General features: G+C 34.2%; 1 protein-coding gene across 6 annotated transcripts in view; it reads left to right on the top strand.

Annotated features, from left to right (window-relative positions):
* Positions 1-14,218, top strand: part of MON2 (MON2 homolog, regulator of endosome-to-Golgi trafficking) — a 113,589-nt gene that overhangs the window by 84,776 nt on the left and 14,595 nt on the right. For 5 of the 6 annotated variants that reach the window (XM_029953562.1, XM_029953566.1, XM_029953564.1 and 2 more), the window contains 5 exons: positions 2,031-2,174; positions 2,752-2,769; positions 3,054-3,182; positions 7,448-7,638; positions 13,772-13,832. In XM_029953562.1, the coding sequence (XP_029809422.1) occupies positions 2,031-2,174; positions 2,752-2,769; positions 3,054-3,182; positions 7,448-7,638; positions 13,772-13,832 (543 nt within the window). The remainder of the gene's footprint in view (positions 1-2,030; positions 2,175-2,751; positions 2,770-3,053; positions 3,183-7,447; positions 7,639-13,771; positions 13,833-14,218) is intronic. The other variant, XM_029953563.1, reaches the window with a different exon arrangement.

Here is a 14,218-nt window from a genome sequence, read left to right as displayed (position 1 = left end):
TTTTCTTATTAAATGCGGTTCGTAAGGCATGTACAGCTTGGCACAGTTAAACATTGACTAAATGTTAGCTGTTACTATCTTCATCATCAAGTTCCTGGCATAGATCTTAGTATATGAGGAGAGGGGGCAAAAAATGTCTTTAGTATAAGTAGGCACTGAATGAAATATTGTTAAAGGACTTAATAAGAGAAACCTTGAACCATGGAAGAGGTTGGATATTCATTTTCTGTTCTTGTTTTCACATAGAGTTTTCAAACTGGACTAAGGGGAAATGTCCAGACTGCTGACTGATTCTTAGCTTTTGAATGAAAATCTGTTATCAGGCTCATACTATAGGTTTTTTTTCTGATATACAAACTTAAGAACACTGCAGAAAAACCAATAACCACTTTTTCTTGGATGAAGCTTGTTTTTAAAAAATGTCAATTCCAGATGATGCATATTAAGATCCCACAATTTCTTATTAAACCAACTATAACACTACAGTATGTTTTCTTTTTATAACTAGCCACTGAAAATCAAAGTGTGTAGTCAAAGTCATTGGTGCTAAGATATTTCCAGAGAAACTGTAATACTTAGTTTTCTAAGGTAACCACACAGGATTTACTTTTTTTAGTCCTTGAAAATTAAGAATCACTTAGGATAATTATTTCTTTTCCACAGTAATTACTGCTTATTTACTTCTGAGAATTAAGACTCAGCAAGAGCTTAATAAAGAAGAAAGTGAAACTTAACAGTAGCAGTCGGTAGATTGATTTTTTTTTAGGCTGTATACCATTCCAGTTTTTTATTCACTATTTACTGAGAAAAGTAACGAGATATTGAGAGATAGTATTAGATATCTTTATTTTTTAATTTTTTACATTGTAATTATAGGATGATCTAACTTAGGTATGAGCAGCACTTTGCTTATCTACTTTATATTTCAAGACACTTTTTTTCTAAAACTTCAGTTACAACTAAATGGCTACATCTTCTCTGAGGGAAAATAAAACTAATCTTATGTGACAGATCAAAAAAGCATGGGTTGCAGAAAAACATAAATGTTGTGTGCATCTTTTTAAAGGAATTCCCTAAAAATTTGAAATGCTTTGAATTTTGATCTCCTATTTTGAGGGTACTCAAGTGCAGAATGATCATGCTTTTGTTTTGTAATGCACAAGTACATTTTAGACACTACATAAATAATTTAATACAGAAAAAAGAAACATTAAAACAGGAATATGTGAAAAGATGAGAGTAGAAAACATATTTGTTGCTAGAAAAAATGAAAATATAAAACTCATTTTAAGTACTTTCAATCTATCTAAAGTAATTAAAATCTGCAGTGTTAGGATATGTATTTTATTCTGTTTTATCAAATTACTTATAGTAATAAGTTTAATTTCTATTAAAAAATTTAAATTCTTTTGTTTTAAATCAAGTCTATATTTTCAGATACATTAGATGTTAAATATACACTGCCCTATCAAAAAATTTACATACACATTTCTTTCAGAAACAAATTTTCACACATGACATTTTCCCAATGATAATATACATGATTATTTGCTAAAGTTAGAAGACTAAGCATAGTGCAGAAATAAGCTGCCATTTGGATGAACTGATGCCACCAGTTAAATAGAAGTCAGTGTCGGTCAGATGATCAGTCACTGATCATCTTGGTCAGTGAGGCGTTCTTGATGATCTGACGGCTGTATGACTGAACAGACGGTGGGACAGTGGGACCTCAGGACTGCCTGGACTCCTCTTCAAGTGCTTGCTTTTTCCTCTAGTCTGTTAAGTAATAAGTCACACTTTTTATTAAAATGCACTTTTTATCTGATTAACACATTTACCCTACATTTTATTTAATAATAGCTTAAAATAGCTTGTAATAGCTGTGTCCTTCAGGGCTTATAAAAGATTGTATATATAATACTTACATAAAATAGGACAGTCTTTCAGATTCTTTGCTTAAAGGCACATACAGTGAAGAATTTACTGGAGTTTAGATTATGCATTCTACTCTTCATATTTTGTTTTTATAGGCCATCTGTGTAGGGCCAGAAAACATGCAGATAATGTATCCAGCCATATTTGACCAGTTACTGGCATTTGTGGAATTTTCCTGTAAACCTCCACAGTATGGACAGCTGGAAACAAAGCACATTGCAAATGCAAAATATAACCAGGTAATTTACTCTAAATTATATTTTCTCTGTAAGATTTTATGGCTTATAACAGTTCCACTTAAGATGAACTTTGAGTATCTCAGAGATTTGTCATTCACAAATAAACTTCCATATGTCTGTCAACAGTTTAAGCTGAAAAGAAACATTGTTTGGAAAACCTTTTTTGTGTTCCTTTTTTTTTTTTTTCTTGTTTATGACTTTTCTCTAGAAAGTTTGGCCTTTCGTGTTACATTTTTCTTCAAAGTTTTTTTTGTGGCTGCCCCACCCCATTACAAAGTGGCTTCTATACCCCTAAGCCTAATCTTGACTAAATATCTGGCATACAAAATGAAGAAATCTGTGTGTACCAAATAAATTGTCCACTGCTGGTGTGAAATGTAGTTGGATTTTATCTAAAAGATTTTTATAGCCATAGTTGGCAAATTTTGGCTTAGAGGAAAAGTACATTTCTGAATGCATGCACAGGCTGATTTTGTTCACTCAACATAAAATAATTTTACATGGTCCGAAAAGTAGTTTTAATGTGTATTAACTTTTCTCATTCTATTTGTCTTGCAACACAATGGAATCACAATAGATCCAACTATTTGCACCGGTGAGTTAAATTTCCTAAAATTGTCCTAACTTATTGGCAACAAGTAAAATCCATCCTTCCCAGTATTTGATAGAATGCTCTCTGCTTTTTCTGATTGTTTTAATTTTTGCCTGGCTGGAAATTATTCTTTCATGAAGTACATATCTCTTTGTAAACTTTGCATGTAATATAATCTTGACCTAAAACCAAGGACTGAATGTTAAGACAAAGAAGGTTTCTCTTTGGAAAACAACATAATTTAATCTCATGTATTTTTAACTCCATTTGAAAATATTACTTTTTAGGCGGAATGGGTAGCCTTGAATTATGTACCGTTTGCTGAAAGGTCTTTAGAAGTAGTTGTGGATTTATACCAAAAAACAGCCTGTCACAAAGCAGTGGTGAATGAGAAAGTACTCCAGAATATCATTAAGGTATCTTTTTTAATTTCTATACTTTCACTTGATGATGACACTATTATTGAAATTATTGTAAATTATTGAAATTATATTATTGGTAATGATTTATTATCATAGGTAATGATATATTATCATATATTGAAATAAATGGAAAATCTGAAAATATCCATGACAAAATATTATTATTTATAGAGACTTTTCTCCAATGTTCACGAATAGTATTTAGGAAGCCATTTGTCTACAGTATGAAAATTCTTTTTATTAATGAAAAACATTTTAAAGTAACTATACATTAAATTTTTTGTACTTCTTAAATTTCGCCACAGGATAATGAAGTATCCTGTTTCCTATACTTCAGGGTTGATGAGTATTTAGGGAGAGGTTCATAGCTCATTGACTTAACTAATCATGTAAACTTTTTTTTTTAAGCCAGTTTCCTAGTGTATGGACATTTGCAAAAACTCATCTCTAGTGGATTATGTCTGAGTCTTCCAAAGTTAATTTTTTGTTTTTTCTTGTGTTTTGAAGGACACACCTAAACTTTCTCTTCTGCAGGCCTCATGTGAACTGTCTTCCCTCAAGGAGAAGGCCTTTCTCTGTTCCAAAGCTCATCCTTCTCTCTGGGTCCCTCCTTTCCTCTTTCCCTCTTTCCTTGTTTGTAATGCTTTCTTTCATTTTCCTTTTAGCCTCCTAAACTGTATTTTGGAAGATGATTAAGCCCTTTATATAAGAACTTTCTCTCCCTTCACTTCCTACTCAAATGGCTCCTCGCCTTTCAGCTTTTCTTTCCTTCCAGATTCCTTTAAACAGCTTGTGGCCTTCATCTGCGCTGCCACTCGCTCTCACCCCTGCACGCTGGCTTACTTTCATATTGTGCTCCAGAAATGACTTAAAGGTTTGGAAGATCAAATCTTCCAATCCTGTGTTCTTTTCTAATTATCCTCCCTGTCCTGTGATACTGCCTTACCTCCTATAAACTCCTTCCCTGGACTCTTGTCATATTCTTTCTTCCCCTCCCCACTCATCTCATCACAACTGTTCGCCCCTCATTCATTGAGAATCGTTTTTAAGTACCTCTGTTGCCAGGCACTAACTAAATAGTAGAGATTAAAACTGAATAAGATAATTCTTACATTTAATAATTCAGTGAAGGAACTATAGAAACAGCAGACAAAGTGTGTTAAGTCCTAAGTGAAGAGCACACAGTGGATTCATATAGACCTGCCTTAGGAATAGTGTGTTGCTGTTTACTTGCTGCTGTATGATTTTGGGTGAATGGACCTGTCAGAGGGTTTCTCATCTATAAAAGAAGGTTAATACCAATACCATTTATGTCTTAACTATTGAGAGACTCATTTGAGATAGAGCTTATAATGATACTTGCCAAGTAGTCAGTGCTGAACAAAACGTTATGTCCTCCCTCCCATCCCTCAGAGACAAGGAAATAACTAAACTGTCTAGAGGATTTTGGCAAGGATCAACAGAAGTGACACTTGAAGGAGTAATAGATTTGCTAGGGAGAAGGAGAGAGATTAAGCAACCTAAAAGATGGTGGGTTTTTTTTATGTCTTTTATTTATTTTTCTTTTGAGAGACAGAGAGAGACAGCGCGAGCAGGGGAGGGTCAGAGAGAGAGGGAGACACAGAATCTGAAGCAGACTCCAGGCTCTGAGCTAGCTGTCAGCACAGAGCCTGATGCAGGGTTCGAAACCACAAACTCTGAGATCATGACCTGAGCCAAAGCCGGACGCTTAACCAACTGAGCCACCCAGGCGCCCCAAGACGGTGGTATTTTTTAAAGAAATTTTGAGAAATTCCATTTAAGGAGATGTCAGGAACTAGAATAAGTCTGAAAAAGAAGCTATGGTTCTTATAAGCCATCATAAAGAATCAGACTTTATTCTTTAACCGCGGAAGACTGAAATATTGAAGAGTGGATATTTTTAAAAGAATTAAATAATCTTTTTTCTATACCCCTTTCACCCTGTTTAAAAAAATTTTTTATTTATTTTGAGAAAGGCTTGTGTGAGCAGTGGACGTGCAGAAAGAGGGAGAGAGAAAATCCTAAATAGGCTCCACATTCACAGCATGGGGCTTGAACTCAATGAACTGTGAGAGCAAGACCTGAACTGAAATCAAGAGTTGGATGCTTTGGAGCATTTGGGTGGTTCAGTCAGTTGATTCCGACTTCAGTTTGGGTCACAGTCTCACAGTTTGTGGGTTTGAGCCCTGCATCGGGCTCTGTGCTGATAGCTCAGAGCCTGGAGCCTGCTTCTAATTCTGTGTCTCCTTCTCTCTTTGCCCCTCCCCTGCTCACACTCTGCCTATCTCTCTCTCTCAAAAATAATAAATAAACATTAAAAATAAATAATAAGTAAACAACAAAAAAAGTTGTATGCTTAACTGACTGAGCCACCCAGGCGCTCCTTTGCTCCCCCTTTCTTGATGCCACTCACTACATTGTATTGTGATTAATTGGACAAGGCTCTTTCTCAAAAATTGTGAGCTTTGTGGCATCAAGAACAGATTTCCTAGTTTCATATAGATTTACTGAGTATATACTATAAAACCTGTCTCCATATTAGTTGCTTACATGTTTTATTTATTTATTTATTTATTTATTATTTTTTTTAATTTTTTTTCCATAATATTTTATTGTCAAATTGTTTTCCATACAACACCCAGTGCTCTTCCCCTTAAGTGCCCTCCACCATCACCACCACCTCTCTTCCCCCCACCCACCTCCCCCCTGCTTACATGTTTTTAAAGAAAAAATGTGCAAATCACATAAATCTGTGCGTAAATTCTTTTGATTTCATTAAAATATTAATTATAGTAGTTAATTATATTTTTCTTTTATCTAACCTTGAGTTATAAAATGTTAACGTAGACTGGCTCTTGTATAATTTAGTACTATTTTCTTTGCAAATGGCATATATTCGGGCTCTGATTAGCAATAAAAGGAATTTATTGCCATGCTTAGTTGGAAAATTCAGAGATCGAGGGAGGGTTTTAGGATTGGTTTATCCAGTGGTTCCGCAGTACAGTATCAACAAAAATCAAAATTCTTTCTCTCCATTCTGCTTTTCCGAAGATTGATTACATCTCATGTTTCTCCTCATAGTTACAGGCTATTAAAGGGTTTGATGTCCAGTAAGAGGTGTGTGTATGTGTGTGTGTTTCTTATCATATTATTCTTCTTAAGTTCTAAAGTTAACCTTAAGTGAACCAGTCAGTGTTAGTCCTATGCCCAGTCTTGAACCAGTGATAATGGTCAAGGATATGGAGTAGATTGATTGGTTTAATGAGCTAATCACCTCTTTACCCTAAATCCCAACTGGAATTGGAGTCAAGTTCCCCCAAAGCACCAGGGGAAATGAAAGGAATAAATAGATCTGTGTAGGCTAATTTTCTCTTAGTGGAGCCCCATTTCATGCTAACATGTAATGGTTTACTATGTGAGTGAGTAGTCAGTAATAATTTGTATGGAGGATGATGAAATTAAGTTTTATAGTCACTCCATAACCTTGAAACATGAAAATTTGTCTCTGCTACTCTTTATCTTTCTGAGACTAGGATTTTTATATAAAAAGATTTTACTCTGATGCATACTGTCTGCTGATATGCTGAAAATGTGGGAGTTTGGTCAGCCTAGCCTCATAGTTGCTGGATAGAACTATGGCCATAGGACTTCATTTTGAACCACCACATTAGTTCTTTACTATATTATAGTGACCAATCTCGAAAGTTGACCAGTTAGAAAGTAAATCTCAACATCATAGTCACATCATGATGTTTACCTAACCAATAGTGAAAAGATATCAGGTATCGATCTTTCTAAAATGGAAGAACCCCATCACTCAAATTTTTTCTGCTAGAAAAAATATGGCAGAATGTTCTAATTCCTTAATAGTAAATTGAGAGAAACTGTGAAATTTTAAGTTTACTATTCCTGTCTTTTCAGATAACATCCCTATATTTTATGATATGAAACTGAAGTTCAAAAGTTCGTTACTCATTCATGGTCATTGTTTATAATAAAATGTATATAGAATATCTTTTTATGCAGTAGGATTTGAGGACCATGTCTGAAAAATTGATTTTTCTAGAAATAATACCCTTTTTTTAAAATGAAGATACTTGTGCTGTTATTTTTTCTCTCTGCTGTAGTTTTTTTAAGTAAAGTTGTGTTTATATATTTTAATTAATTAATACATATCTTAAATTGTTTATATATTTTAATTAATTAATACATATCTTAAATTGTCTTTATTTTCACAGACCCTTAGGGTTCCTCTCAGTTTGAAATATTCCTGCCCTTCTGAAAGCACATGGAAACTAGCCGTGTCTTCTCTCCTCAAAGTTCTTTCTATCGGGCTACCTGTTGCCCGGCAGCATGCTTCTTCTGGAAAATTTGACAGTATGTGGCCAGAACTAGCCAATACTTTTGAAGACTTTCTCTTTACTAAAAGGTCAGCTCATTCAATTTTATAATTAAGACAGTATCTCAGAAAGTACATAATACCTGTCATTGATCTAAAAGCAATCTCTCTCATTATTCATTAATAAAGTAATTATTAAGATTGCTACATTGTATACAAAGCACAACTGAGGAGACATTTATCCACTAGGTATATTGTCCAGGAGCAATGGAAATTTTTGCTTTTTACGATGTTCTTGTTTTTTTAAGCTTATTTATTTTGAGAGAGAGGGAGAGAGAGCCCACATGCAGGAGAGGGGCAGAAAGAGAGGAAGAATCCCAAGCAGGCTCCATGCTGGCTGTGCAGAGCCTGTTGCAGAACTCAGTCCCACAAACCGTGAGATTATGACCTGACCCAAAATCAAAAGTCAGATGCTTAACTGATTGAGCCACCCAGGTGCCCCTACAGTGGTTTGGGTTTGTTGTTGTTTTTTTTTTTTAATGCTTATTCTTGAGAGACAGAGATAGAGACAGAACATTATTGAGAGACTGCAGAGCGAGAAAGGGACATAGAATCTGAACCTGTCAGCACAGGGCATGACGCGTGGCTTGAACTCACAAACTGTGAGATCATGGCTACAGCCGAAGTCAGGCACGTAACCAGTTGAGCCTCCCAGGCATCCTGTGGTTTTGGTTTTAAGACAGGAATCTATAAGACTATATGGATGCATCATAGTTACGGTTTTAACTTGAGGAAGCTAAGAAGATCTATTTTTTAAATCTGCTGTCCATTTGGCATTGCCAGAGGAAAACAATTTCCAAACAATCAGTGTTGCACCAGAATAAATGTGATTAGTGGTGACAATGATTAGCTCTTTAAGATGTTAGGTTTGGCAAAGAAGAGTGGAATTTTAATTGCATGACATCCATCTGAAGGTTTATGTTTATAGATCCTCTTTTGATGCCTCACTGAGTGAGAGTAGAATAATTAGAACACATACTAAATTTTATGAATGAGGAATCTACTGTGGATTAACATAAATTTTGTATGAAAGCTTATCTGGTATTTCAAAATTGAAAGTAATGACATCCTAATTTATTTTTCTGCAAATGGTCAGATTTTGTTTTACTTCTTTTTCTTTATTTTTATTTTTAAAAAATTTTTAATGTTTTATTTATTTTTGAGAGAGAAAGAGAGAGAGAGAGACAGTGTGAGCAGGGGAGGGTCAGAGAGAGAGGGAGACACAGAGTCTGAAGCAGGCTCCAGGCTCTGTGCTAGCTGTCAGCACAGAGCCCGACATGGGGCTAGAACCCATGAACCGTGAGATTATGACCTGAGCCAAAGCCAGATGCTCAACCGACTAAGCCACCCAGGCACCCCTTCTTTCTTTCCTTTTTTTAAAAGTTTATTTTCTTTCCTTTTTTTTTTTTTAAGTTTATTTATTTTTGAGAGAGAGAGAGCATGAGCAGGGGAGGGGCAGGGAGAGGGAGGGAGAAAGAGAACCCACTAAGTGTGGAGCCTGACATAGGGCTCAGTCATAGGACCACGAGATCATGACCTGAGCCGATATCAAGAGTCAGATACCTAACTGACTGAGCCACCCAAGTTTTATTCTCTTGAGTATCTCATCTCTAGAAATCTTGTTAATACCAGTGCAAGCATATTCTGCATTTGCCAGAAAATTAGAAGGACTCAAAGCACATTCAAACAAATTACCTTTTTATCTGTAACCCCAATAATTTGAGTTTCTCTGTGGACTCCATTGCCCCAAATCACTATATTAATTTGTATAAATCAAATAGGCTTGGAAACTTAAACTTTTCTTTTCCTTCTCAGTTGTCTGTATATTAATGTTGCTTTGTTAATACAAGGTTTTATTTTTATTTATTTATTTTTAAAGATTTTATTTTTAAGTAATCTCTATACCTAACATGGGGCTTGAGCCCACAACCCCCAGACCAAGAGGTACATGCTACACCAACTGAGCCAGCCAGGTGTCCCATAATAATATAAGCTTTTAGATCCGGTGTTTTGGCAATGAGTAAAACTTCTTTAAGAATTTGTTTTCCTATGGCTGGGTCTTTCTATCATCTTACTAATTCTCAAGTTTCTTATTAAACATTTTTCATTTTCCAGACTTTGTTCTTATTTTATTAAATTTAGTTTTCTGAAATTGATTTTATGTATTTGTCTGCAATAAAGTAGGCAATGAAACTAAAGGCCTAATAGTAGATACTGTACATCTTACGCTATTTGATATTAATGCAGTTGTACTATATAATTCATTGTAGTCTAGCCCAGCAGCTGCCCTCCTTACATTAAAGACTGGGTGTATCGAGTATGTTGAAAAATCACATTGCTTAAGGAAGCAGCCAGCATAGTGGGTAAGAGCACTGACTCAGGAGTGCAGCCATCTGGATTCCAATCCCGGCTGTTATTACCTTGTAACTGAGATGTTTTGGACAAGTTACTTGACCTCTCAGGAAGTAACCTCTCATTTCCTCATCTGTTAATGTGAATTATACCTAACTCATAGGGTTATTATGAAGGTTAAGTCACTTAGAATAAGGGACTGCTTAAAGTAGTACCTGGCATGTAATTGCTTTTAAAATGCTTGGTACCACTATTAATATCCTCATTATTTCTTTTCCTTAAGAGAAAGTGATGTTATCCGTATACTTTCCCATCTAATAGCCATATTTTAAACCAGAATTTTAAAGACCAAAACTCTAAATAAAGGAGTAGGAAATTTACTTCTAAATTTGGAATTGCACATAATGGCTAGAAAATAATAAAGGTACTGACTTCGGCTGTCAGTAACACAGAATCAGTGTTCTAAGTTGTAGTTATTCTGCTTACAGATTTAACTCTCTACTACAAGGAGTAGTAGAGACCTACCTTACACTGAAAGCCATGACCTACTTTGGACTCTCTCACTACTTCCTGTTGACCTTGAACTGGTCGTTTTTATTTCATAATTCAAAAATATTTTAAGGCTCAAATCGAAAACCTGCATTAGTTGAAGCTAAAAATGTAGTGCTCACTAGGAGAACTTAAAACAATACACATTTTCAGTTTCATGAGGTTTTGTTTTTTGTTTTCCAAATAAATGATTACTTTGGAAATCACAAAATATTATCTTATGTCATATATGTACTTGTTCTGTAACTGAAGTTCATCAGTAGTATTTGAACAGTAGGGTAAATGTTTCAGAATGTTGCTTGGAATAACAAGGCTTTAGTTTTTAGATAATACTAATATTAGAGCATATTTTATCTTGGAATATTTATAAATCCCTTATATATATAACATATATATAAGAGTATATTATATATATCCTCTAAGACTTTGAATAACCATGCCTTTCTCCTATATTGTTTAGCTTTCTTTTGTTCTATAAGCTATTTTGGCAAGACAGTATAATAACAAAGAAATACAAATAAAATCAAAATTAGAAGGAAATGAAAGCTTTGGAAATCATTGAGGACTATTATAAGTAAATAGTTTAAGGGAGAAAAGGAGAAAAATATGATTAAAGATGAAAAACATAAAGATTGTAATCTGGTAGACACTTGAGGTTTATTAGGATTTCATTCAGTCATCCTTGGAGCATTGAAACATGGTACTTGTCGTCTAACTATGGGGGAATTCATACAAATGGACTGTGGACTTTAAGTTACAAATCACTAAGTACTTCCCAAAAGAATTCAGATAAAACATGTTCACACAAAAACTTGTTCACTAACATTCATAGTGGCATATTTCATAATAGCTCCAAAATGAAAACAATCCAAATGTTCATCACCTGATAAATGGGTAAAGTAAATGTGGTATGTCCACAGAATGGAATATTCAGCCATAAGAAAGGATAAAACACTGATGCATGCATGCTGCAGTATAGATGAATCTTGAAGATGTTATGCTAAGTGAAAGAAACCAGACCCCAAAGGTCATATATTGTATCATGTCACTTATGTGGTATATCCAGAATAGGCAGATACATAGAGGTAAAGTAGGTTAACGGTTGCCACTGGTGGAAGAGGAGGAGGAGAGGATGAGGAGTGACTGCTGAAAGTACAGAATGTCTTTCAGGAGTGATGAGAATATTCTAGAACTAGAAGTGGCACAACTTTGTGAATATACTAAAAAGCACTGAATTAAAGACTTTAAAAGGTGAATTTTATAGTATATGAAATTGTATCTCATTACACTTTTTTAATGTACCATGCAGAGAGAACTGACAAAAAATACAAATATATTCAGTTTGAAGGCTATTTTATTTCAAATAAAGATTTATGAATTACCTCCATGTTAGAGAATTTAAGGATCTTATATGGCCCAGTTCTACCTGCAATATTGACCATCTCTACTTATAATTTATAGGTAAACTGTGTTAATCATCAGTGTTTTTAAAAACCCAACCAATTTTTTTGGTATGCTCAAAGTGTTTAGTAAGGATACTAACTATAAGTTAAAGTAAGTAACCATTAGTTTGGGTTTTGAGATCAGAATACTTAACCTATGCATAATTGAATAATTTCCCGATTTTTTTGATCACTGGAATTTCAGTGTCTGACTTTGTATGCTACTTTCTTTCCTCAAAAGATATTTTAAAATCCTCTTCAGTGTTTGTTACATGATCCCAGTAACATTAATATTATTAGTGTCTGTTCCTAATAAGCTTTTTTTAAATTGGTAGTCACCCCATCCTTAGTTTCTCCACCAGTATCACCATTATTTTTTGTATCACTGAACACATATTACTTGATTATAAATTAGAATTAAACACAGCTTTTATCTCTAGAGATACAGATAGGATCTGTGAAGCTACATTAGTTGTAGCGGTTTTGAAATTCCCACCATTGGTTCAAGTTTGGATACATGTCATTAAAATTTTTCCTGTAGTTTCCTACTACCAGACCATAGAATTAGCCTAGGACTTGTATACCAGAATGCAAGTTTCATGCAACAGGGACTGAGTCCGTCTTGTTCACAGCTGGATCTTGACGACCATCTTTTTCACACTCAATGCTGAATAGCACCTTGATACAAAATATCTGGTACTCAATAAATATTTGCTGAATGAAAAACCTCTAAATCAAAGATCTGGTACCCATAACAGACTACACGTACACGGGTGCTTGCTTGTGTGTATTCTAATATTTGTAAATAGAAAAACCAAATAATACTAGAGCAAAAATAGCCCTAGATCTAAAACTGTATATTATAACTTTGAATCTAAATAAGATAACACTGCTTTTACATTTACAACATGAAAAGAAGAATTTAGGCTCAAATACTAGAGAAGTTTAGGGTCAAATTGTAGCCTTGTCATTTGTTTACAGCACATTCTTGGTCATGTTACTAGCATTCAAAGCCTCAGTGTCCTGTCAATTGCATAGGGATAATACCTACTGATGTGGGTACTGTGGGAACATACGAGATAATACAAGTAAAGCTCTTAGTACAGTGGCTGGCTCTGCAAGTTTTTGCTGTCATTATTGCTGTAACAAGCATTAACATCCTATTCTCAGCTGTTTTCAAGTAGTTACTATTTCACTACTTCATAAGTTTAGTACCTTTTTACTGCTCATTCTAATTAGGAGCCACATGATTTAGAATTCACCTTGGTTCTCTCAGAATTATCGATTTTCATTGATCTTGTGGGAATAATTTTCTGCTTTAGAAAGTCTGAATCAGTCCTATTTTTTTAGATGTTCTCTTCTATAATGTAAAGATTTTTAATACATTGTGTTTATTACAAATTAGTGATTAATGGTCAGTCTCTGAGTGAATGGTTCAGCAGAATACCAAGACTCTTTTAAGTCACTGGCAATGTAAGTGAATTCAGGTGTCCTCACAGCGGTAATTTTTGTTGTAGCTGCAGATGATAGTAATACCTTCACTTTTTATTTTTTTTTATTCATAATACTGAAAGAAATTTAATTTTACAGATTTTATTTAATTCAGGATTGGACAAAGCATTTTTTGTAGTTAGAAGTTCATGTTTGTAATTGGTGTAGTCATTATACTAATAACTTTAATTAAAAATACTGTTCTTTTAAATAAATGGTAATGTCTAACCTGGGTGAAAAAATAAATACCTTTTGGCATTTGAATACTGTTTATTTCCAGGGACCATTTTACTTTTAAAAATCAAGTGTTTTGTTTGTTTATTTTTTAGCATACCTCCAGATAATCTCTCTATTCAAGAATTTCAGAGAAATGAAAGTATTGATGTTGAGGTGAGGAAGCTATTTAAAACGTTTTCTTGTAACCATTTGTGCAAACCAAATAGAAATGTTGAAATTATAAAATTACTAAAAGAACAAATAGGAATAGTAGGTTAAGATGGAACCTAAAAGCTTTAAAACTCTCACAAAGATTAAAGGTTGGTTTTTAAAGCACAGACATGATTTCCTTTTATTTGTTAGCTTTGTGCTGTGTGTCTGTTGTTTAGATCCTTAGTTGTGTCCATTTAATGATTTTAAAAAGCAGTTGATTCAGCAAAATGTCAGTCATTGAGCTTGTGTTTGAGAGTTTCCGCCGCAGTTCGGCAAACCAGGTGTTTGTGGTTTAGACTAATCAATGAATTGTTTAGAGTTTTGTTTCTAACCAGCTGTAGATAGAG

Source organism: Suricata suricatta, chromosome 10 (assembly GCF_006229205.1).
Source record: "Suricata suricatta isolate VVHF042 chromosome 10, meerkat_22Aug2017_6uvM2_HiC, whole genome shotgun sequence".
Classification (NCBI taxonomy): Eukaryota; Metazoa; Chordata; class Mammalia; order Carnivora; family Herpestidae; genus Suricata; species Suricata suricatta.
Note: the sequence above shows the minus strand (reverse complement) of the source record. Positions and strands in the feature narration are given on the sequence as shown.